Here is a 26,889-nt window from a genome sequence, read left to right on the forward strand (position 1 = left end):
GAGGTTCGTGGGGTCGGGGGTCGCCACCTGACTGCTAGAGTGACCTCTTTTCGGTTCCCTGCCCTCCGAGGCTGAGGCCTGGGCTGGCGGCCTTCCCGCGAAGAAGGGAGTGCGTTCGTCCCGGTGCCCGCAGGGCTGGGGAGGCGTCTCCCCGGCGTGCGCGGGGCGGGGAGGAGCCGGGCTTTGCCTGCGCCCGCCGCGACGGGAACAGTCTTGCCGCGCTCGGTCGGCGACTGAGCCAGGCTAGGATTCCGGCCTCCTCCCCTCAGGCATCCCTGACAGTGTTAAGCATTAGTGACGGAAGGGACTTTGGCAATTTTGTCCTCCCCCCTTTCGTCGATTGGGGAAATGGACGCCTGGAGAGCGGTAAGTTCAGCCACAAAGCCAACCACTGCCTTTTCTGCGACACCATGATGCATCGCGTTATAGGAAGCTCAGTTATAGAACGCTTTTCTGAAGTGGGGGTGGTATGCTATTGTTAATTGTAAGGCGCTGTGCCGATGATCTGGTTTTACGCTTGGCTAAATGGGACAGTTAAGTGCCTCGGCCATATTTACCCTTTCTGCATAGCCTTTATTTTGCCCGGTACCGCGCTTCCCAGCTGCTCTTAATCCCCACCTCTTGTTTGTCTACCCATAACCTATGAAAATAGAAGACTGGAATAAATATGTAGTGACCTTGCCATTTTGAGTCTCTTTCTGCCATGCTTTGAAAGGGAATCAAATGGTGCTGGGATTGGTCTAGTCTTGTGATGGTTGCGTCCAGAGCACAGGTTAGGCCTTTTAGAATAGTAATTACCCCCAGCGCATCTAAGAGAAAAATCAGAAACTATTATTTCTAAAGGGTTAAATCATCTGGTGTCTCGTTTGGTAAATGAAAGTGAGCCCAGAGAAGTGAATTGTTTTATTCAGAATTTGTATTTGTGTTTATAGTAGCAAGATATTGTCATAACTAGAACTAGAACCCAGGCTGGCCTTGTTCACAGTGCTGACTCAGACTTGCCTACTTGTGGGAGTTGGCGTCCTTTGAGAATTACAATCACCTCTTCAGTTTTGCACAAAGACCTTTATACTTCGGTGAGTCTGGATCTTGCTTATCCACATGAACTATCAATTCAGTGAATATATAAACTTTACCACTGTTTTCCTGTGCCACAAAACTTTGAAACTTGCAGTTGCTTGAAAGTTAATTTTTCTACTTACTGTGTGTTGACTGTTTTACGTAGCATACAAGTGTATGCTACATTATGCAATAAATTGGAAATAACTGTTATCTGTGTTACAGAACTTAAATATAGAGGTCAGTTTAGCAAAGGAAGTTAGCCATGTTAACAATATAAACATCCAAAATTCTCGTTGCCACAAAATGTTGGGCATACTCACTCTTCTCTTCCTAAATTAAGAACCTAGTCACGCCATCCTGGTGTATAAGTTGAGGCTGGAGGGGAAGCTTTGATTTGTGGTGTGGGAGGGTATCATGCCATTTTTTTAACCTGAAAATTGAAATATACAGTAACTTTTCTTAAGATTTCTGAAAATAGTTCAATACAGTAGTGAGTAAATGACTCTCTAACTCCAGTTAGCCACCATTTTCTGTGATTTGTTTAATATCAGCCCCCATCATTACAAATAGTCAAGACTAACTTTAATTTGTAAAATTTTGGAATGTCAAGTGCCATTCCAGTAAAAATTAAAAAAGAACATGGACAAAATTTTTAATCATTGTTCAGGTATGCAAATAATAGGTTTGCTTTATTAAGAAACTTAACTTGATGTAGTTAAACAGCTTGTATATGATTACTTTTTATACTTTAAAATATATTGTTATATGTTTTATATGTGAAAATAAATGGTTTTGACATTCATAATTGTCACAATATCTTATTATGTGGTCATGTACCCCTATCTTCCTATATTTAACTATCAATATTTTTGTTGATTTTGACATTTACATCTGAAATTCTGGAGAAGAGCAAAGTGTTACACCAGGTGTAAAGTATTTCTATGCTTAGTTGTTTTTTTTAATATTGGTTATTACATTAGCAAACATAATACTAAGTTTTTAGCTCATGCCTGTCAGCTGAAACAGAACAAAATAAGTAAGAATATAATAGACTGTGTGATTAATAATTATCAAACTATATTCTGGCAGACATATTTTCAGGCATCTGTGGAACATTTTTATAAATTGATAATGTTGTGCCACAGAATCTCAGCACATTAGGAAGGAGAGGTTGGGAGGGAACAGGTAACATTCTGGGACTTGTATTTTTTTGTTTTGTTTCCATTTTTATTTCAAATAACAGACCTACTAATTGAAACTTTTGAAACACTCATAAGCTGCTAGAGTAAAAAAAAAAAAAAATCACCAAAATATCTTAAATCATTATAAAAACTCGGTTCAAAGGAAAAATGTATAGTCTGAAACACCCAAATTATGAAACAAAAAGATATAAATAAAAGCATCTAACTTAAGGTTAGAGAGACGCAAACCCAGGCAAAGGAGGAGGAAGGAGATAATAAAGATGAAATAAATTTTTAAATTTGAAAACTGAGAAATTGTAGAATTGGTAAGTTCAAGAACTGGTTCTTTGTGGGGTGCAGGGGGAGGGTTGTAAAATAAATTGTTAGCTTGCACAGAAATAAGGGGACACAAATACACAAACATTTTTGAAACAGCAAGTTGTTTATAATGAACCAGATTTTTTTTTTTTTAAAGGAAATTCAGTTACCACAGTTGTCTCCAGAAGAGAGAAACTAAAAGACATTAACAATGGATGAAATTGGGAGAGATATCAAAAAGCTGCTGTCAGGCCCAGATGGTGTAACAGGTGAACCTTTTTAACTTTCAAGAATAAGATAATGTTGATAACATTTAGTGTTACTCCACAGCCTGAAGGAGGAAAAAAGTCACATATTCTTTTTATAAAGCCAGCAGAACACTGACAGTGGGGCTTGAAGATAGTTCTAAAATTGAGAACTTGATCTGTTATAGTTATATAAAATTTTAAAATATAAACTAATGGCCGATAGGCAGTACAAGGCCATGTAGAATTTGTCCCCATATTGTAAGGGTGATTCATTATCAAGAAATATGATAATGTAGTACACAAAATAAGTACATCAACAAAGCAATAATATATAGCTCACGCTTGTTGAACTCCTGTGCACCATACCCTCTCCTGGGTGCTTTGTATGTATTAATTGAGCCAGCCTATGAGGCAGGTAACATCCTTATTTGATAGACAAGAAAACTAAGGCATAGAGACATTGAGTAACTTGTTGGAGGCCATGCAGTAGATATATGGTGGAGCTAGGATTTGAACCCAGGTAGTTAGTAGGCTTTAGATAACATGTTACACTGGCTCTGTCTCCAAAATCTGTTATGATCACTTTAGTAGCTTCCTAAAAGCATTTGACCAAAGTTCAAGATGCATTCCTGAGTTAGCAGTGATGGGAGGGGTAAAGGTGGTTGAACCTTAGTAAAACAGTATAGGTATGTATTCTCTTCACATGTTAGGAAACTTTATAAGATGCTCTTATTATAGTTGAACATTAATACTGGAAAAATAGAATCTTTTAAATGGAAAGCAACTTCCTAGTAAATAGTGGGGGCCAGGGGTTTAGATTATAATTTCAACTATAATCTTTAAAATGAATGTAGGATAAAATTTTGAATTTTTTTGTATAATTTGTCAGGTGTTATAAAATAGTACTATGAAGACTACCTTCATTTGATGTATGTTTGTAGCACAGCCCTAATAATGGTCAGGGGTAGATGTTAGGGTTAAACAGGGTGGAGTACTTGAGTGGGAACACATTTTATACGGGTCACTTAATCAGTGAACATTTTTTGTGTTATGATGACTTGTTTCCCTGTGTATCCTCCAAACTGCTGAGACTTGGAAAACTCAAAAAAACAAAAAGCCAGCATCATGTATAATGATAATCCTTAGAAGAAATCCCACAAATGACAGGAAAAATACAAGGATGTTCACTATGACCATGTTTTAATTTTGTCCAGAAAGCATTTTTCAGTCCATTAAAACAGAAGAAAGGAAGATACATATTATAAAGGAGAAGGCAAAATTATATGTAAGTGATAATATTGTAGAAACTGAAGCAAAATACACCAAAAAAACTAAGTTATAAGAGGATTTGATACGCTGGCTGGTTCTAATTTAATACATGAGAATTGAAAGCTTTTTAAATATGCAGACAAAAGCCACTTAGAAAATATGAAGGAAGAATAGAAAAGGTAAATACCTAGATTTAAGAAATATTCCAAGTCTATGTCAAGAAGATTGTGGGAAGATGGCAGAATAGGAAGCTCCAGGAATCAGTCCCAAAACAACTTTTGAACTGGTGAAAGTCAACTCTTTTTTGAAACTCTAAAGTCTAGTGGGAAAATGTGCAGCATCCAGGGACTAGCTGGAGGAAGAGCCTGGTAAATATTAGTGAATTTCAGTCTCTCTGCAGTGGCTGCCATCTCCCTCTCCCCAGCCACAGGGCAGGCAGCATTGGAGACTGCAGTCTGTGCTCCTGGTATGGCTTGCTGGTGCCAAGGTGGACACTTAGGACCTAAACCTCCAACATCCTGGGTAATGTGGTCTGATGGTGATCACAGCTTTTGATCATCTACCTCAGATCACCTTTACACAGACTGCTAAAGAGAGAGAGGACACAAACCAAAATCAGAAATTTGAAAACCTAGGTGAAATGGACAAATTCTGAGAAACATGCAGATTACCTAAACTTTAGAAAAAAACAGACTTTCAGCAGACCTATAAGGAATGGGGAAATTGAATCAGTAATCAAACATCTCCCCAAAAAAAGTAAAAATCAAGACTTGATGGTTTCACTGCTGAATTTTACAACATTTAAAGGAAAATTTAACACCAGTCCTTCTCAGACTCTTCCAAAAATAGAAGCTTAGGAGTTATTTTCTAACTCATTCTACGAGGCCAACATTTCCCTGATACTAAAGCCAGATAAAGAAAATTAAAGACCAATATCCTTTGTGAATACAGAAAGTCAGATAAAAGTAAAGACCAATATCCCTTGTGAATATAGAATTACCATATGACCCATCAGTTCTACTCCTAAGCATATACTCTCAAAAACTGAAAGCAAGGACAGTTATTTGTACAGCAGTGTTCATAGCATTATTCACGACAGCCAAAAGATGGAAACAACCCAAGTATCCATCAACAGATGAATGAATAAATAAAATATAGTATGTACATAGAATGGAATATTATTCAGCCATAAAAAGAAAAGTGCTGGTACATGCTGCACTCTGTGCTGGTACATGGATGAACTCTGAAGATGTCATGTTGAGTGAAGTTTGCTAGATACTATTGTATGGTTTCCTCTTATGAAATACTTAGAATAAATAAATTCTTAGAGACAGGAGAATATTGGTTACCAGTGGTAGGGAGAGGGAGAATGTATAGAGCTTGGCTTACAATGTTGAAAGTAATTTGGTAATAGTGGTGAAAGTTACACTTAATATCAAAGAATAGTACTTGAATGGTTAAAGTTATCTTTTATGTTATATACATTTTACTACAGTTGAAAATAAGTGAAAATAAAAGGGGAAAATAAAACCTTTAAACGCGAACTGTCTCCAACAACTCTATAAAGAAGGAGTAATTTCCTCTACTTTACCCATAAAGAAAGCTGGTCTCAAAAAGGGGCAGTAACCTGTCCAGAAGCACCCAGCAATAGCCAAGGGTTATTTAAGGCTCATTATGATAGACCTTTACTGTACTCTCCAGTACTGTGTAGTAAAGATTCTAAAGCTCCAAGAGAAAGAATATAGTGATCAACTAATAATATCTGCCACAGGCAAAGGACTGGGCCATTGCTACAAAACTTGATAAGTGATTGCCTACCGCAGGATTGGGAAAGAGTGTAGTACTCCGTTAATAACGTCTGCCGCAGAGTAACTTGAACAAACATTGATAACGTCTGTCATGGGAGTACAGTGACTTTTATTGTCTGCTGTGGGCAAGGGACTAGGAAAGAGTATGGTGGTTGTGTCTACTACATTCCAAAGACTGGGCCGATGCTATAATTATTGATTAGTGGTAATGAAAAAGTTTTGGTTATGGGTGGTGGTGATATTAAAAAAACATTGCAAATATAGTTAACACCAGTAAATTATATGCTTTGAAGTGGCTGAGATGGGAAATGTTATGTCGTATGTGGTACCACAATAAAAAAATTTTAATATACGAAGAAAATATTAAATTCTATCACTTATGAAAAGATATGAGTAATAGGAAGACATCATATCCTTGCAAAGTCAGTTTTGAGTAAAATGACAGTTTATAAAGTCACTTCCACTCTAAAGTATTAACAGGATTTTTGAAAGATGTGTGATAAAAATACACTAAAGTTTACCTGGACAAAGTGTGAGAGGTAGAAAACTAATAATTCTGCTGCAAGAAGAGGTGGATGTCCTACTAGATGATGAAATATATTCTGATGCTACAACAGGTTGAAGCAGGGTGGTGGTAGAGAAGAAATAATAGGCAGTTGGTGGAACCAGGATGGAGAGCTGAAATAAGAGCAAGTGCTTCTGGGTATTTAATTTATGACAAAGATGAATTATAAACTGGTGACCAGGAAAAAAATGTTCATTTTTCAGTGATGTTGGCATTCTTTAAATTTGCTTCACTCCTTACACTGAAATTCCCTAGAGATTTAAGTAAAGATGATAAATGAAACCATAGAAGTTATAAAAGGAAGCATTGAGTACTTGTTTATAATTTTTGACTAATGACAGCTGCCTAAGCAGGGTGCAAAACCTGGAAGCCAAGAGAAAAAAAGATTGATAGATTTGATACACAGATTAAGAACCTTGATGTCACAAAAATGGTAGAGACAAAGTGAAGAAAATATTTACCGCAAGATAACTAATATACCTGGGATTTGATTTTCTTCATTTACAAAGACTCTCTTACAAACCAGTAAGAAGAAAAAAAAAAGAAGTACCAATAGATAAATGGGCAAAAAATGTGAACTCATTTTACAGTAAAATAAATTAAAATGAAAAATGCTGAATTTTATTTAGAAATTCAAATGGCAAGTTAGAACAAGGCTTTTCACCCATCATACTGGCAGAAATTACAATTTGGTATGTATTGCCGGCAATGGTAAAAACCTATTACTCGCATACACTTAATGGAGATGTAAATCATAGAAGCTTTCTGGAAGCAATTTGGAATAGCTCTCAAAATTTAATATGTATTACTCATGGAGCCAACAAAACCCATTCTAAAGATTTGCTCTCCAGGTAGATACACTTGTGGGAGTTCACCAGGTATAGGCACAAGGTTGCAAAAATAAAGCAAAAAATAGTGGCCATAAGTAGGGAATAGGGTAAATTATTATTATACACTTTGATAGATGCTATGTAATGATTCAGAACACCGGGATAACTTTGTATTATTAGATTTCAAAATATATTGATGTATACTTTCCTTTTTTCCCACTTACTAGTGTGTTCAGTCCTTGTGTTTTTAATACCTTCCTTAGGATAAGTTTGTGGGCCTGCACTGATGTCCAGTTGTAACTCTACTCTGGTGAGGGCACGTTTAGCTTTTCTAATTGAAGTGTGGCCCACAAGCCAACTCGAACTCCAAACGAAGAGCTAGAGGCTTTGGGCCAGGAATTGTGCAGATGTTGCATTTTCTTCGTAGTATTGCTTGTATTCTGGAAAAGGGCACATGGATCTTGATGTAACACACTCAAAATAAATAGTTTAATTCCATTTGCTCCACATGAGAAAGAAAAAAAATTAAGTAGTAGTGTCAGAGGGCCTTGAAATTTCTTGAGGGTTCCCCGTAAATCGAGTCTTACCTGTTTCTCCATCCTCTTTGGCCACCAGTCCATCCCTCACCCACATACTCCAATGATACACACAAGTAATTCCTGACGGATGTGATATTGCTGCTCCAGCGGCGCAGGACCCAGGCCTTAGCCTGTGCTGGTTCTTTGGCAAAACATGCTGCACCCTTATATACATAGCATATCCTGCTCAGTTTTCAAAGCTCAGCTCAAAGGTTGTGTTCTGCCTTATCATTCCTTCTGGATGGCTATTGACCTCCTTCTCTATGGGGACTTTATACCTTGTAGTCTTCCTGTGACTACATTTATCACACAGTAGTGTAAGTATTTGCATGACTTATCTCCCCTCAGGGATGATAGGGTCCTTGAATTATGCATGTCTGTAATCTCCAGTGTCTAGCAGAGTGCTTGGAACATCACAGGAGTTCAATAAGTTGATTGAATTTAATGAAGTCTCAGCATAGACCAGTGCAAAAGGAAAAGGAAAAGAAATTTCTAGCAAAGATAAATCATAGTCTATTCTTGACAGTGTCGTACCATAAGTCTGAATGAAGCAAATACAAAAAACATTTTTATTAAAAAGGATTAGGATAATTGCCAAATGATGCAAGTGAACCAAGTCCATCAACAGGTCGATAAACAGTGAATGGATAAACACAATGTGGTATGTCCACACTGTAGAATATTTTTCAGCCATAAAATGTAATGAAGTTCTGAAACATGCTTCTGTTTGGATGAACCTTGAAAACATTTTGACCTAAATAAGTCAGACGCAAAGGGACAAATATTATACGATTCTACTTATATGAAATATGTTAAATAAGCAAATTCATAAAGACAGTAAATTAGAAATTACCAAGGACTGGACGAGTGGGGAGTTACTGCTTAGAGTTTCTCTTCAGGGTGATGACAAGGTTTTGGGTAATGGATGGTCTTGATGGTAGCATGATGTTGTAAATGTAATTAAAGCCGCTGTATGATACACCTAAAAATGGCAAATTTTGTTAGATACCTTATCAGAAAAGGAAAGAAGCTGGGGAAGAACAGAACAAATTGGAAGACTCATATTTGTTGAGTGGACTGACACAGGGCGTATCGTGTTTCCAGCGTGGGCATTAGGTACCTGACCTACACATTCTAATTTTCACTCTCATCCTCCGAACTGGCTGTATTGGCCTCCATTTATAAATGTAGACTGAGGCTTACAGTTTTAAAGGCAGTTTGCCAAGGTACATTTGTCTAATGTGTCACTGTTGGCTTTTAGTCATCCTGATTAGATTTCCATCGTCATAAATAAATTTTGAAAAAAAAAAGTGTACAGATTGAGACAAGTTTAACTTGAGAAATATAAAAAGGAATTGATGGCACTATCATGGAATTAGAAAATATAAATACCACTCATTTTAACTTTTTTTAATGTATATATTTGATTAAAAATAGCATTGTGCCATAATTACTATTAGATGTCAATAGGAAGTGTTCCTTTTAATGTCTGGTATTCCATATGGGTACATCATTTATGCAGTTTGTCCCTTTCTGTTGAGTATTTTGTTTTATTCAGTATTTGCTGTTAAAGGCATTGTTGTAACTGTGCTACAGTTGAATCTTTATGTACATCTTGTGTAAATAATAGTTCCTTAGGGTTTATTATTAGGAGAATTAGGGTTTTTTGATTGTGTGTTCCATATCTAATGTTAAATGTCTGTGACTGCTGGGGTTTTTAGCTCTTCAAGGACTGATGCTTTTTGGTTCTTCTGTGCGCCTCAGTTTCACCTCGGTAGCGTCACGTCTCTCTGTAGTGTCTCCTGCCCTGGATGCTTAGCAGTTTACAGCAGAACGTGTGTAGTATGGGGAGGAAAGACCATAAGGAATTTGGTTTTATTCCAAAAGTTCTATCAGGTACATACCTTTTTATCATATCTCAAAGACTGAGACATTGAAATAGGTTTGTCTGACCTATTTTGTTTATTTCCCATTGTAACCCTTAGATGTGGTCTTCTACTGTTGAGGAATTAAAATCACTTTTAAAACATTTAGCCTGGTATATCTAAAATGTAATGAAAATTACCATGCCCTTCCCAAGTGAAGGTATTTTCTAGGGCGATCTCTGGGATTTAGGAATTGTTCTGGATGATTCAGCTGTTTGGATCTGTATATTTGGGAAAAATCTGATTTAGATGAATGGTAGAAAGATTTAGGAGGCAGAAAGACAGTGTGAAACTCTAGAGGATATACTTTGGCTGTTGGACTTTACCTTGGTTTCATTCAGTATACCAAGCCTTTATATTTAGGCTTCGATAAGATAATGGATATATACTCTTATGTAGCATAGCTAATACGTAAAAACTAGTTTAGCAGTTCTCAAAATCTTTTGGTCTCAGGACTCCTTTATACTAAAAAATTAATATGAAACCCAAGAGGCTTATGTGGGTTGTATCTATTGATATTCATGGCCTTAGAAAGTAAAACAAAAATTTTAAATGTTTAAGTCATTTAAAAATAAAAATGATTAACCAATTACATATTAACATAACACATTTTTATGAAAAGTAAAATTTCCAAAACAACAAAAAAATGAGAAGAATGCATTTTATAGTTTTGTAAATCTCTAATGTCTGGTTTAGGAGACAGCTGGAGCCTCATTTCTGCTTCTGCATTCAGACTATTGTTTTGGTTGAAGTATATGCCAAAAAATCTAGCCTCACACGGATGTGTAGTTCAAAAGGAAAGAACTTCAGATCCCTAAAAGGTCCAGATCTCATGGACCTCTTGCATCCTATGGAGTTCTCTGACTATACTTTGAGAACCACTGATGTAGTCTAAACGGGAAATGTAATAGTGTTCAGAAATTGGAGGGAGAATTGGGGGAAATTCATGTATTTATCTCTAAATGTAAAGTTTTACCCAATGTCATTTATTATTTGTAGGTTAAAAAGTCCTTCATGAAGAAGAAAGTTCTTAAGCCCCATGATGGATTCGGAAGCCCATGAAAAGAGGCCACCGATCATAACATCTTCAAAACAAGATATATCACCTCATATTACAGATGTTTGTGAAATGAAGCATTACTTGTGTGGCTGCTGTGCAGCTTTCAACAATATAGCAATCACTTTTCCTATTCAGAAGGTCCTCTTTCGGCAACAGCTATATGGAATCAAAACCCGGGATGCAATACTTCAGTTGAGGAGGGATGGATTCCGAAACTTGTATCGCGGAATCCTTCCCCCGTTAATGCAGAAGACAACTACACTGGCTCTTATGTTTGGTCTGTATGAGGATTTTACTTGCCTTCTCCGTAAGCACGTCAGCACCCCGGAGTTTGTAACTCGGAGCGTGGCAGCAGTACTTGCAGGGACAACAGAAGCAATTTTCACTCCATTTGAAAGAGTTCAAACATTGCTTCAAGACCACAAGCATCATGACAAATTTACAAACACTTACCAGGCTTTCAGGTCATTGAAATCCCACGGAATTGGAGAGTATTATCGAGGTTTGGTGCCCATTCTTTTCCGTAATGGATTCAGCAATGTCCTTTTTTTTGGCCTTCGAGGTCCCATTAAGGAGTACTTGCCCACTGCGACAACTCACAGTGCTCATTTGGTCAATGATTTTATCTGTGGAGGGCTCTTGGGTGCTATGTTAGGATTCTTGTTTTTTCCACTTAATGTTGTAAAGACTCGCATGCAGTCTCAGATTGGTGGGGAATTTCAATCTTTTCCCAACGTTTTCCAAAAAATCTGGCTAGAACGGGATAGGAAACTGACAAACCTTTTCAGAGGTGCCCATCTGAATTACCATCGTTCTCTTATATCTTGGGGTATAATCAATGCGACTTATGAGTTCATGTTAAAGGTTATATGAAAGAATCATTAGTTAAGTGCCATTTATCAACCAAATAGACCTAAGAAGAATGCAGTTCTGCCTGGTTTATAATCGGCCACATACTAGTTGGTATCTTAAGTCCAGGGTACAGTAAACTATGGGCAGAACTGTTTCTTTAAATACCAAGGATAACAAAAGGTTTCAAGAGGAAAATTAATTTATTTTATTTTTTTTATCATTACCAAGAGCTTTAGGCTAGTGGTCTGATTAATAGTTGTCTATCTGATAGCCTTTGACAAGAAACCTACTAGTCAAGATGATTCTTTTTCCCAAAACATTCTTATCCTTCTGTACTAAAAAATAAGTGGCCAAGCAGCAGAGAAAAGGCTTTCAGAGCCCTGTGACTTCTTAGGGTTATTTTTGATACTTCATTTCTTGATTCTTTGCTCTTCAGAGGAGTTGCAAAGGTTAGTTTTCATTAAATTTGAGCACATACATGTTACAACATAGAAAGCAGCTTTTTTGACATAAGCTTTTCATGATAAATAGTTTATATTAGTTTTGAAAATAAGTATCTATTGAGATATTATCCTGTTTCTCTTTAAACATGATAGAATCAAGCAGCTAAAGAAAGATCCCATTTTGCTCTCTGAATTTGAAAGTTTTCCATTTCATTCTGAATGTGACCTTTAACCCTTTTAAAATATCCTTATATTGGTTTTGTTTATTTTATCGCCAAAAGATGGGAACTTAAATTTTATTATAGGCATTTGATCCTGTTAAGAAGTTTCATATAAATTGCATATAGATCAAACTCAGGTTAGCTATGCTTCAAGTGCCGAGAGGCTATGGTGTTTGTTTTTTTTCCTTGAGTAGTATCCTATTCCCTTGGATTGTTCCTTAAAACAAAAACACTTCCATAAATTTTTATTTTAGAAGTCTGTTAATAACAGCCCAATATTGTTGGTTTTTATTTTGTTTTGTTTTCTGGTTTCTAAATGTTACAGAGGGGAAAAAACACAAAATAGCTTCCACCCCATAGTGTTAGTTGTCTTTTTATGTTATTCTTGGAAATACATGCTTTTAGGGTTTTGACATTTTGGGATCCCAAGTTTACAATTATATCATTGAAATAATGAGAGTTTGAAAGCATGAGATTTATTTGAAGAGTTATTTTAAATTTTAGGAATTGGTAATAGCCAGATGGCATACTTTACTCCTTAACACAGACCAAAACTTATTTGTCAGAGGAATCGGATTTTTTAGAGAATTTTTCCAGTTAAAAAGGCAAAACAACTCATACAGCAATTAGATAAATAATTAAATGTGTGAAACATCCTGGAGAAATGGTTTATCACTTTTTAAAAAATCCACCTCTGTAAGTATTATATAATTGATTATTTTCCAGCATCTGACATGGCATAGAGAAGTTAGATTTCTTATTATCAGTTTTTCATCATTCTAATGATGAAGAAATACATATACCTACCAAAATAAAATCAGGGCCTCAATAGTTTACTCAGATTATGGATATATAGTCCAAAAAAGCTGTTTTACCTCTAAATGCAGTATCTTCCACTGTAAAGGATTAGGAAACATTATCAAGCATCTGTCTGATAGTAAAGAAACTAAATTGCTTTGTAGCAGCTCTGTTTAACAGTATTGTGCTGGAAATGGCAGTTTATTTTCAAACCAAGATGCAAATTTAGAGATTTCTGAATACAAAGGTTTGATACTAAATAAATGTGAGTAGCATCTTCTGGGCCTATTAGAGCCAGGATTTGAAAGGAGTCGAGTTTCAGAAATGTGTGAAGAAAGCACTATGATGCCCCACTCCCTCCTTCACACCTGTGTGTGTCTGGGCATGTGCAGGCATTCTGGGTGGCCCAGTGCATGGTAATTAGCCCGGGGTGATGTTGGCCTTGGGAATGAATTCCACTGGTCCTTAGTTCCATGGGCTTCCTTTTCTTCTTTTTATTGTTGGCCATCACTTTTTTTTTTTTTTAATTTCATTGTAATAACATAGAAACACAATTTCTTGTTTTAGCCTTTTTTATGTATACAATTCACTGGTATTATATTCACAGCATTGTGCTGCCATCACCACCATCCATTACCAAAAATTGATCACTCTACAGTACTTCCTTTTCTCTTTACACTCCATGCAGGTATAGAAATCTAAGTTCTAAAGCACTTTTGTTAAATACAAGAGAATTCTAAGGATGCTTTGGTTTCTGCTGTCTCAAATATGCAACATTTAAAAATTTACATTTTTATTGTTTTTTAACTCCTGTAATATTTTTTATTTCATTTTTACCTTTTACATCTTTGAAGATCTTACTACAAATACATTACCAAGAATGGTTTTGTGTATCCTGTAGACTCCTTCAGTTTGACAAAAGACTGAACAGAATTTACGATAGCCAAATGCTTTGTCTGAACTTAAAATATGTTATAAATAAGTAAGCTATTCTATAATTGCTTTTACCTTGACTATAAACTAGTGTAATAACTTTGAAAAGGCAAACTCGATTGAATAACTTCATCTGAAAAGCTTTAAAAGTGGCCTTTTTGGTTTATATGTGGCACAGATGGCTCATGAACACAGGACACTGGGTTTTGCTTCTTATGCTTCATGTCTGATGCCACCAGAAATATGTATGGATTCTATATGTAACACAATTTGAAGTGGTATGAGCCCTCAGGACTGCACCACAGACTAAACACAACCTTTATATATGGTGACAAATTTGTGTGTCTTATTCGTCTCATTTATGGGTGGGACAGAGTTGGTGTTTTTTGTCTCAGTAGTCAATATTCAACTTACAGGTTGGTTATGTAAATCACATGCTATATATTGTGAACCGTGCAATAAAACAGAATTGTGTGTATAAAATCATCTTTGGAGACCTGAAATTCTCAATCTCAGTCACTATGGTAATACTCAGTGTAAGGCAGTGCAAACAGCTAAGGGAATAGCGATGGTAGAGAGGATATGTGAAATATGATCTAGAGGGCGTTACATTAAGCCAATCATGTTGAGCTCACCCTGGTTCAGTGTAAATGAAGTACTGTAGTATGAAGGCATGCAGTCATTAAGTGAAGACTAGACAGGAGATTCCATTTCGGGAAAGGATAACAGGCTTGGTTTTTTTTTTTTTAAGTTAAAATATTTCTGTATGTTTTTTCATTTGCAGAAGCATATCAGGACTTGAAAAGGCATTTTCCTTAAATTTGAACATTTCTAGTTTTTAATGTTGTCCCTTTGCTTATTAAATATTGCTTGCCTAAATGACTTCCAGATTGCATCAGAGTCTCTACATGTTTCTTTTTTAAAAGTTCTTTATTAAAAGTGGTTAAGCACACAAGTTGTTTGATATTTTGAATTTTGTGACTATATGAATCTAATGAAATCTCCACGTGTTAATGTGCTTTTTTGATAATTCTATTTGGAATAAAGTTTGATTTTTGTTTGTTTGCTCTTTTTTTAAACTTTTTATTGTATAATATGACATATACAAAGCAAAGAAAGAAAATGTTTGCTCTTTTTTTAAATCCATCCTCTTTGATCTTCTCTTATTGTTGGGTAGTTTCTTACTACTAGCACATTCCTTTTTTTGTATGTGTGGTAAATTAGTCTATTAGTTTTCATTGCTAAAACATGTAGCACACCAACCTGACTCTTAGCAACTTCACCTGAGGACTTGGTGGGTAGAATAATTTTGTTTATCTTGTTTGGGTTCCATATAAATTAATTTTCCAGATGGCTTGACTACATAGCATTTAGTTTTTTAAAGTTTTCCCCTCAATTATAATAAACTTTCATTACTAATATAAACTTTCTTGGTAAATTCAATTTATCAGTCATTTCTGTTGTAATAGTGTATCTCCTCATGCTTATCCCAAGCTCAATGGTTTGAATGTCACAGCTTTTTGAGTTTGTTTATATATATTTTGTCTTCATAGCTGCTCTTTTTGGCTGCAGGTAATTGATTAGAAGAATATGAAGTTACATTAGCCGCACAATGCTGTTTTATGGATTAAAGGTTTTTTTTCATGCATGTCTTTATTACTCATCTACCCATACACTGGATAAAGGAAGTGTCAGTCACAGGTTTTATAATCACATGGTCACATGATAAAAGCTATATAGTTATACAGTATTAGCAAAGATCAAGGCCACTGGATTACAGTACAGTTTCAGGTATTTCCTTCTGGCTATGATACAGTAGAAACATAATGCATCAGTCAATCTTTTTTTAAATCCTGATTTCTCAGGTATACCTCCCTCTCATTTGATAAGTCTCTGAATCGTCAGGGATATTTGGTCAATGACCATTTTAGCTTCTTCAAGTGGAAAAGAATGTCAACATTATGGGGTGGAGGGAAGAAACTGGTTAATGTTCTTGGAGAGACTGGTACCTCCGGGTTTCAGGGCTTATCTGGCATAGAAGTAATCTGGAGGCCTTAAGGTTCTGAATAAAACTTTTATGGAGTCTTAGGTAGAGCTCAGGGCATTCTTTAGGGTTTTCAGGAATACGCTTGCTTGGCATACTTTGGCAGTTTGCAGTATCTGGCTGAAGTTTGCATAAGAGTAATCTCCAGAATGACTTCTCTACTGAATTTGAAATCTCTTAGCCACAGAGATTTTATTTTGTTTCATTTCTTTTCCCTCTTTTGGTTAAGAAAGCATTCTCAATCCCACAATGCCAGAGCCAGGCTCATCCCCAGGAGTCATGTCCCATGTAGGGGGAAGGGTCATGGGTTTATTTGCAGAATTGGTTTAGGACACATGTGAGTAACAAAAGAGGTTCTCTGGGGTGACTCTTTGGCATAGTTTTAAGTAGTCTTAGCTTCACCATTGCAGATAGTAAGTTTCATAAGGGCAAGGCTCAAGATCGAGGGCTTGGCTTATTAAATTGGGAGTCCTCAATGCTTAAGAATATCAGGAATTCCCCAGGTGGGGAAGTTTAATAGTTCCAAATTTTTTTCTCTAGTCCCTCAAGGTAACTTTGCAAATACTTTTTTATTTTCTGCCCCAAATGTTCAGGAATGTATCAGTGTGTTATGTTAACGTGTACAGAATAACAAGATCTCATTCCCTATCCTTGGTTCCATCTAATTTGGTTGTTTAAATACATTGACCAGAGAGATTAGTCTGCTACAGAAAATTAAAAATTTGGAGAAAATAAACATCTCTTCCTTTGGTCTCACACAGAGTTTGGAGTTTTAAAATACAGGCAGTATCATCCTTTACGCTGGATTCTGCTTAACCTTAGTCCTAACCAGATCAGCTTCATTCATGTCTCTAACTGAAGTCCAATCTCTTTTTCAGCTTCTTTCAGAGCTGCAAAACTAAGCTGTGGGTGTTAACACAGATACCCAAAGTGCCAGGTTAAGTACAAGGTTAATACACAGCACAGCATTTCAGAATTTAGAAACCACAGTTAAAACTCAGGAATGTGACTGCTGTGAGAGCTTACAATCTAGGAGCCTTTACAATGAGCCTTATTGAATATTCTGTATCCCTTAATCATTGATTGCCCAGTCCCTGCCACCTATATCCTGATAACCCATCCTCTCAAATTCAGTTCTCAGAGTTTGCTCATTATAATTAGTTTATATTAGTGAGACCATACAATATTTGTCCATTCACTTCTGGCTTATTTCACTCAACATAATGTCTTCAAGGTTCATTCACCTGGTTGCATGCATCCCAACTTCAGTTCTTACTGCAGCCGCACAATATTCTGTCATGTATACACCACAGTTTACCCTCCCATTCATCCCTTGATATTCCCTTAGGCTTCATCCATCCATTGACAATCATGAATAATACCACCATAAATGCCAGTGTGCAAATGTCTTATTCATGTTCCTGCTTTCAATTCTTCCAAGTATATACCTAATAACAGGATTGCAGGACGATATGGCAACATTAGCCTCCTGTGGAACCCTGGTACACTGCCCTCCAGAGGGGCTGCACCATTCTACTTCCCTACTCACCACCAATGGGTATATCACTCCACATCTTCTCCAGCACTTGTATCTTTGTTTATTTTTTAAACAGTTTTATTCACAGACCATACAATCCATACTAAGTGTACAATAGGCAACTCCTAGTGTAATCACCACCACAATGTTATGTGAACATTTCCATTTCTTCCGCAAAGAGAAAAAAGGAGAAACAACAAAAGTCCCATACCCCTCCCTTAATCCCCCTCTTACTGACATTTAGCTTTGGTATTTTGCCTTTGTTACACTGAATGAAAGAATATTACAATGTTACTGTTGACTATCCTAGTTTGGGTTAATTGTATTTTTACCACATACCATCCTTTGTTTTATTTTTATCACAATCAACTTTTTTCTTTTTTGTGAAAAATAACAAAAAAGCAATAGATTTCAGTGTTTGGTATGGGTTACAGTTCCACAATTTTAGGTTTTTACTTCTAGTTGTTCTAAAATACTGGAGACTAAAGGAAATATCAATATAATGATTCAGCAATCATACTCATTTGTTAAACTCTATCTTCTCTGTGTAATTCCACCATCACCTTAGATCTTTCTCCCACTCTTTAAGGGTATTTGGGCTATGCCCATTCTAACTTTGTGTTGGAAAGGGCTGTCAATAAAGGGGTAGGGGAATGGAACTAGTTGATGTTCTGGAAAGTGCCCCTCTGCATTTCAGGACTTACCTGGTCCAAAGACACATCTAGAGGTTGTAGGTTTCTGGAAAGTTACCCTAGTGCAATGCCGTTCCATTTTTAACACCTTGCAATGGTGACATTTGTTCTCCCTCATGTAAAAACTTTCTTATGTTTGTACATTTAATCACCGTCATTGTTCACTCTGTTTTGCTGTTATACAGTCCTAGTTTTCAATTCTCTATCTTGCATATGGCAATTGTATATTTAGCTTCCTGAGGAACTGCAAACTGCCTTCCAGAGTCACTGCACCAATCTCCATTTCCACCAACAGTGAACATGTGCCTATTTCTCCACATCCTCTCCAGCCCTTGTAATTTTCTGTTTTTTTTTAATCTACAAAATGTTTTTACTTAACAATAGATCCTTCTATAAGATTTTCAGAATAATAGCTAGTATACTAAAAGAAATATAAAACCTCTTACTCTGTTAATATTTTTATATTAATTAAAACATTTAGAAATCATTCCATTCTACATATACAATCAGTAATTCTCAATATCATCACATAGTTGCATATTCATCATTTCTTAGTACATTTGCATTGATTTAGAAAAAGAAAAAGACAACAGAAAAAGAAATAAAACGATAATAGAGAGAAAGAAAAAAAAACAACTATACGTACCATATCCCTTACCCCTCGCCTTCACCTACCACTATTTCAAACTGAATTTATTTTAACATCTGTTCCCCCTGTTACTTATTTTTATTCCATATGTTCTACTCTTCTGTTGATATAGTAGCTAAAAGGAGCATCAGACATAAGGGTTTCACATTCACAGAGTCTCATTGTGAAAGCTTTATCATTGTTCAATCATCATCAGGAAACATGGCTACTGTAACACAGCACTACATTTTCAGGCAATTCCCTCCAGCCTCTCCACTACATCTTGAACAACAAGGTGATATCTACTTAATGCGTAAGAATAACCTCCAGGATAACCTCTCGACTCTGTTTGGAATCTCTCATCTATTGACACTTTGCCTCATTTTATTCTTCCCCCTTTTGGTTGAGAAGGTTCTCTCAGTCTCTTGATGTTAATTCTCAGCTCATTCTAGGGTTCCTCTCAGTCCTTTGATGCTGAGTCTCAGCTCATTCCAGGATCTTTGTCCCACGCTGCCAGGAAGGTCCACACCCCTGGAAGTCATGTCCCACGCAGAGAGGGCGAGGGTGGTGAAAATGCTCATCATATTGGCTGGAGAGAGAGGCCACATCTGAGCAACAAAAGAGGATCTCTTGGGGATGACTCTTAGGCCTAAATTTTAAGTAGACTTGAGCTATCTTTTGTGGGTTTAAGTTTCATGTGAACAAATCCCAAGACTGGGGGCTCAGCCTATAGCTTTGGTTGTCCACACTGCTTGTGAGAATATAAAGAATTCAACTTGGGGAGGTTGAATTTCTCCCCACTCTCACCATTCCCCGAAGGGGGCTTGCAAATACTTTTCCAGTCACTGATAAAATCATTCTGGGATTCATCGGGGAATCACACTGGACAAACCAACAAAGACTCATGTGCTAGCTGAGATTCCAAGTACTTATGACATTCAATCAAACTATCTACATTAATTATATTAGGAAATGCTCTAGTCAAAATCTAAATTTTGTAACAAATAAACATTTTTTGCTTTAGTCTCACACATAATGTGACATTTTAAAGTATTAGATATCATCTATTTTCAGCACCCTGCAATAATGACAATCCTTTGTTCTTCCTCATGCAAAAATATTTTTAATATTTGTACATTGTACCTTTCACTATTATTATACACTCTAGGCATTCCTAGATTATACCATCTCGATCTTTAACATCTATCTTTCTTTCTGATTACATTTATGTCCCCAGCCCTCCTCCCTCTATCATTCTCACATGCAGCTTCATTAAATGTTTTAACATAATTACATTACAATTAGGTAGTATTGTGCTGTCCATTTCTGAGTTATTGTATCCAGTCCTTATCCCTTCAGCTCCAATTACCCACTATCTTACCCTATTTCTATCTCCTGATGGTCTCTGTTACCAATGACATATTCCAAGTTTATTCACTGATGTCGGTTCATATCAGTGAGACCGTTTTTGTCTAGTCTCACTCAGCATAATGTTCTCTAGGTTCATCCATGTTATTACATACTTCATAAGTTTATTCTGTCTTAGAGCTGCATAATATTCCATCGTATGTATATACCACAGTTTGCTTAGCCACTTGTCTGTTGATGGACATTTTGGCTGTTTCCATCTCTTTGCAATTGTAAATAATGCTGCTATAAACATTGGTGTGCAAATGTCCGTTTGTGTCTTTGCCCTTAAGTCCTCTGAGTAGATACCTAGCAATGGTATTGCTGGGTCGTATGGCAATTCTATATTCAGCTTTTTGAGGAACCACCAAACTGCCTTTCACAGTGGTTGCACCATTTGACATTCCCACCAACAATGGATAAGTGTGCCTCTTCTCCACATCCTCTCCAGCACTTGTCATTTTCTGTTTTGTTGATAATGGCCATTCTGGTGGGTGTGAGATGATATCTCATTGTGGTTTTGATTTGCATTTCTCTAGTGGCCAGGGACGTTGAGCATCTCTTCATGTGCCTTTTGGCCATTTGTATTTCCTCTTCTGAGAAGTGTCTGTTCAAGTTTTTTTCCCATTTTGTAATTGGATTGGCTGTCTTTTTGTTGTTGAGTTGAACAATCTCTTTATAAATTCTGGATACTAGACCTTTATCTGATATGTCATTTCCAAATATTGTCTCCCATTGTGTAGGCTGTCTTTTTACTTTCTTGATGAAGTTCTTTGATGCACAAAACTGTTTAATTTTGAGGAGCTCCCATTTCTTTCTTTCTTTCTTCAGTGCTCGTGTTTTAGGTGTAAGGTCCATAAACCCGCCTCCAATTATAAGATTCATAAGATATCTCCCTACATTTTCCTCTAACTGTTTTATGGTCTTAGACCTAATGTTTAGATCTTTGATCCATTTTGAGTTAACTTTTGTATAGGGTGTGAGATAGGGGTCCTCTTTCATTCTTTTGCATATGGATATCCAGTTCTCTAGGCACCATTTATTGAAGAGACTGTTCTGTCCTAGGTGAGCTGGCTTGACTGCCTTATCAAAGATCAAATGTCCATAGATGAGAGGGTCTATATCTGAGCACTCTATTTGATTCCATTGGTCAATATATCTATCTTTATGCCAGTACCATGCTGTTTTGACCACTGTGGCTTCATAATATGCCTTAAAGTCCGGCAGCTTGAGACCTCCAGCTTCGTTTTTTTTCCTCAAGATACTTTTAGCAATTCGGGGCACCCTGCCCTTCCAGATAAATTTGCTTATTGGTTTTTCTATTTCTGAAAAATAAGTTGTTGGGATTTTGATTGTTATTGCGTTGAATCTGTAAATCAATTTAGGTAGAATTGACATCTTAACTATATTTAGTCTTCCAATCCATGAACATGGTATGCCCTTCCATCTATTTAGGTCTTCTGTGATTTCTTTTAACAGTTTCTTGTAGTTTTCTTTGTATAGGTCTTTTGTCTTTTTAGTTAAATTTATTCCTAAGTACTTTATTCTTTTAGTTGCAATTGTAAATGGAATTCGTTTCTTGATTTCCCCCTCAGCATGTTCATTGCTAGTGTATAGAAATGCTACAGATTTTTGAATGTTGATCTTGTAACCTGCTACTTTGCTGTACTCATTTATTAGCTCTAGTAGTTTTGCTGTGGATTTTTCAGGGTTTTCGACGTATAGTATCATAGCATCTGCAAACAGTGATAGTTTTACTCCTTCCTTTCCAATTTTGATGCCTTGTATTTCCTTTTCTTGTCTAATTGCTCTGGCTAGAACCTCCAACACGATGTTGAATAACAGTGGTGATAATGGACATCCTTGTCTTGTTCCTGATCTTAGGGGGAAAGTTTTCAATTTTTCCCCATTGAGGATGATATTAGCTGTGGGTTTTTCATATATTCCCTTTATGATTTTAAGGAAGTTCCCTTGTGTTCCTATCCTTTGAAGTGTTTTCAACAGGAAACAATGTTGAATCTTGTCAAATGCCTTCTCTGCATCAATTGAGATGATCATGTGATTTTTCTGCTTTGATTTGTTGATATGGTGTATTACATTAATTGATTTTCTTATGTTGAAACATCCTTGCATACCTGGGATGAATCCTACTTGGTCATGATGTATAATTCTTTTAATGTGTTGCTGGATTCGATTTACTAGAATTTTGTTGAGGATTTTTGCATCTATATTCATTAGAGAGATTGGTCTGTACTTTTTTTGTAATATCTTTGCCTGGTTTTGGTATGAGGGTGATGTTGGCTTCATAGAATGAATTAGGTGGCTTTCCCTCCACTTCGATTTTTTTGAAGAGTTTGAGCAGGGTTGGTACTAATTCTTTCTGGAATGTTTGGTAGAATTCACATGTGAAGCCGTCTGGTCCTGGACTTTTCTTTTTGGGAAGCTTTTGAATGACTGATTCAATTTCTTTACTTGTGATTGGTTTGTTGAGGTCATCTATTTCTTCTTGAGTCAAAGTTGGTTGTTCATGCCTTTCTAGGAACTTGTCCATTTCATCTACATGTTGTATTTATTAGCATAAAGTTGTTCATAGTATCCTGTTATTACCTCTTTTATTTCTGTGAGGTCAGTGATTATGTCTCCTCTTCCATTTCTGATCTTATTTATTTGCGTCCTCTCTCTTCTTCTTTTTGTCAATCTTGCTAAGGGCCCATCAATCTTGTTGATTTTCTCATAGAACCAATTTCTGGTCTTATTGATTTTCTCTATTGTTTTCATGTTCTCAATTTCATTAATTTCTGCTCTAATCTTTATTATTTCTTTCCTTTTGCTTGCTTTGGGATTAGTTTGCTGTTCTTTCTCCAGTTCTTCCAAGTGGACAGTTAATTCCCGAATTTTTGCCCTTTCTTCTTTTTTGATATAGGCATTTAGGGCAATAAATTTCCCTCTTAGCACTGCCTTTGCTGCGTCCCATAGGTTTTGATATGTTGTGTTTTCATTTTCATTCGCCTCGAGATATTTACTAATTTCTCTTGTAATTTCTTCCTTGACCCACTGGTTGTTTAAGAGTGTGTTGTTGAGCCTCCACGTATTTGTGAATTTTCTGGTACTCTGCCTATTTTTGATTTCCAACTTCATTCTTTTATGATCTGAGAAAGTGTTGTGTATGATTTCAATCTTTTTGAGTTTGTTGAGACTTGCTTTGTGACCCAGCATATGGTCTATCTTTGAGAATGATCCATGAGCACTTGAGAAAAAGGCGTATCCTGCTGTTGTGGGGTGTAATGTCCTATAAATGTCTGTTAAGTCTAGCTCATTTATTGTAATATTCAGATTCTCTGTTTCTTTATTGATCCTCTGTCTAGATGTTCTGTCCATTGATAAGAGTGGGGAATTGAAGTCTCCAACTATTATGGTAGATGTGTCTTTTTCCCTTTTCAGTATTTGCAGTGTATGCCTCACGTATTTTGGAGCATTCTGGTTCGGTGCATAAATATTTATGATTGTTATGTCTTCTTGTTGAATTGTTCCTTTTATTAGTAGATAGTATCCTTCTTTGTCTCTTTTAACTGTTTTACATTTGAAGTCTAATTTGTTGGATATTAGTATAGCTACTCCTGCTCTTTTCTGGTTGTTATTTGCATGAAATATCTCTTCCCAACCTTTCACTTTCAACCTATGTTTATCTTTGGGTCTAAGATGTGTTTCCTGTAGACAGCATATAGAAGGATCCTGTTTTTTAATCCATTCTGCCAGTCTATGTCTTGATTGGTGAGTTCAGTCCATTAACATTTAGTGTTATTACTGTTTGGGTAATACTTTCCTCTACCATTTTGCCTTTTGTATATTATATATCATATCTGATTTTCCTTCTTTCTACACTCTTCTCCACACCTCTTTCTTCCATCTTTTCATATCTGTCTCTAGTGCTCCCTTTAGTGTTTCTTGCAGAGCTGGTCTCTTGGTCACAAATTCTCTCAGTGACTTTTTGTCTGAAAATGTTTTAATTTCTCCCTCATTTTTGAAGGACAATTTTGCTGGATATAGAATTCTTGGTTGTCAGTTTTTCTCTTTTAGTAATTTAAATATATCATCCCACTGTCTTCTTGCCTCCATGGTTTCTGCTGAGAAATCTACACATAGTCTTATTGGGTTTCCCTTGTATGTGATGGATTGCTTTTCTCGCTGCTTTCAAGATCCTCTCTTTCTCTTTGACTTCTGATATTCTAACTAGTAAGTGTCTTGGAGAACGCCTATTTGGGTCTAATCTCTTTGGGGTGCGCTGCACTTCTTGGATCTGTAATTTTAGGTCTTTCATGAGAATTGGGAAATTTTCAGTGATAATTTCTTCCATTAGTTTTTCTCCTCCTTTTCCCTTCTCTTCTCCTTCCAGGACACCCACAACACGTATATTTGTGCGCTTCATATTATCATTCAATTCCCTGAGCCCCTGCTCATATTTTTCCATTCTTTTCCCTATAGTTTCTGTTTCTTTTTGGATTTCAGATGTTCCATCCTCCAGTTCACTAATTCTAACCTCTGTTCTTGAAATCTACCATTGTAGGTTTCTATTGTTTTTTTTCATCTCTTCTACTGTATCTTTCATTCCCATAAGTTCTGTGATTTGTTTTTTCAGACTTTCCATTTCTTCTTTTTGTTCATTCCTTGCCTTCTTCATGTCCTCCCTCAATTTATTGATTTGGTTATTGAAGAGGTTTTCCATTTCTGTTCGTATATTCAGAATTAGTTGTCTCAGCTCCTGTATCTCATTTGAACTATTGGTTTGTTCCTTTGACTGGGCCAGCCATATCTTCAATTTTCCTGGTGTGATTTGTTATTTTTTACTGGCATCTGGACATTTAATTACCTTAATTAGTTTATTCTGGAGATTGCTTTCACTTATCTTACCTAGGGTTTTCTTGCTAGATGAGTTTGTTGTCTATCTGCTCATTGACCTTCAGTTCAGCTTTTTCTGGGCCTCTAGCTTAAGTTTTGTTTAGCAGAGGGTAATTTTTCAGTTCTTGTTTTCTTGTTTCTTGTCCTGCTTGTAATGTGCCTTTTCCCTCCCCACCCTTAGGAGGGTCTATACAGGTATTACAGACTCCAGCCGGGATTTCCTGGACTAAGCTGGCCTCCTTTCGGGGGGAAGGAATCACCTGCATCACTTTTCCCTGAGTGTGAGACCCAGCAGGTTGAAAAGTTTTCCTGTGAAGTCTCTGGTCTCTGTTTTTCTTATCTTGCCCAGTATGTGGCACTTGTCTGTCTGCGGGTCCCACCAGCAAAATATGTTGTGGCTCCTTTAACTTTGGAAGGCTCTCCCTGCTGGGGGCATGGTGGAGACAGAGGAAAGGTTGTAGGCTGGATTTAATGGCTTCAAATTATGAAGCCCTGGGGTCTGAATTCCTTGAGAGAGGGATTCCACCTGAGTTGTGTTTCACCTTCCTCCGGTGGGGAAGGTTCAGGTGGGAGACAGCCCTGAAAGTAACCTGTTTCTGCATTTGGGGCAGTTGCAGCGTGTGTAATCTCGACACTGCATCCAGAGGCAGCCAAGCCTCCATAGAAACAGCCTCAGAAGGCTCCGTTTTGTCCCCTTTCCTCTTTTTCGGTTAGCCCAATAGGCGACCTCCGCCTTGACCAGTTTTGCCTGAGCTGGGGGCCTATTTTTAGTAGTCAGAATTTGTTTATTAATGCCACTATTGATGTTTGGTTGGACTCAGTCTCTGCTACTATTAGAGTTTCTTTCGTTTCCCTCCAGGAAGCCGCCTGTGGGGGAGGGGTGCCGGGCGCTGGCTACCGCGGCTCGGGGAAGTGTGCATGGCTTGGGGAAGTGCGCGTGGCTTGGGAAGTGCGTGCGGCTTGGGGAACTCACTGTTCCGGAGACTCACAGCCTGTCCAGCTGGTCCAGACTGGGGTACGCTGTGTGTCTGGTCACTATCGTAGCTCCAGGAGCTGTTCTGTACTGTTTCTGGTTATTTAGTAGTTGCTCTGGAGGACGAACTAAAAATGCGCGCACATTACTAGGCCACCATCTTGGTCCCCCCCTGGATTATATTTCTTAATCCATTCTTCCTATCTGTATCTTTTAATTGGTAAGTTTAGTCTGTTAACCATTCAAAGTTATTACTGAAAAGGCATTTCTTGAATCCACAATCTTATCCTTTGGATTTTGTTTCTCAGATCTATATATTCTTTTCCCTCTATCTCTTTTTATCCTTTAAGTTACTCTAATTGGTACTCTTCAATTCTGGGCTCTCTTCCAGACCTTTCTCTTGTTTTATTTTTTCAACTGGCTGAATTCCCTTTAGTATTTCTTGTAGGGTTGGTCTCTTGTTGACAAATTCTTTCAGTATTTGTAAGTCTGTGAAAATTTTAATCTCTCCCTCAGTTTTGATGGACAGTTTGGCTGGGTACAGAATTATTAGCTGGAAGTCTTTCTCTTTCAGAATCTTAAATATATCATACCACTGCTTCCTCACCTCCAAAGTACCAG

General features: G+C 36.9%; 1 protein-coding gene across 5 annotated transcripts in view; it reads left to right on the forward strand.

Moving 5' to 3' along the window:
- Positions 1–17,254, forward strand: part of SLC25A51 (solute carrier family 25 member 51) — a 28,228-nt gene extending 10,974 nt beyond the window's left edge. For 2 of the 5 annotated variants that reach the window (XM_077147649.1, XM_077147648.1), the window contains exon 4: positions 10,784–17,254. In XM_077147649.1, the coding sequence (XP_077003764.1) occupies positions 10,824–11,717 (894 nt within the window). In that variant the 5' untranslated portion in view covers positions 10,784–10,823 and the 3' untranslated portion in view covers positions 11,718–17,254. Of the gene's footprint in view, positions 1–187; positions 367–2,718; positions 2,831–10,783 lie in introns of those variants that run through there. The other 3 variants (XM_077147647.1, XM_077147650.1, XM_077147646.1) reach the window with 3 other exon arrangements.
- Positions 17,255–26,889: the final 9,635 nt, after the last annotated feature.

The sequence above is a fragment of the Tamandua tetradactyla genome, chromosome 2 (genome assembly GCF_023851605.1).
Source record: "Tamandua tetradactyla isolate mTamTet1 chromosome 2, mTamTet1.pri, whole genome shotgun sequence".
Lineage (NCBI taxonomy): Eukaryota > Metazoa > Chordata > Mammalia > Pilosa > Myrmecophagidae > Tamandua > Tamandua tetradactyla.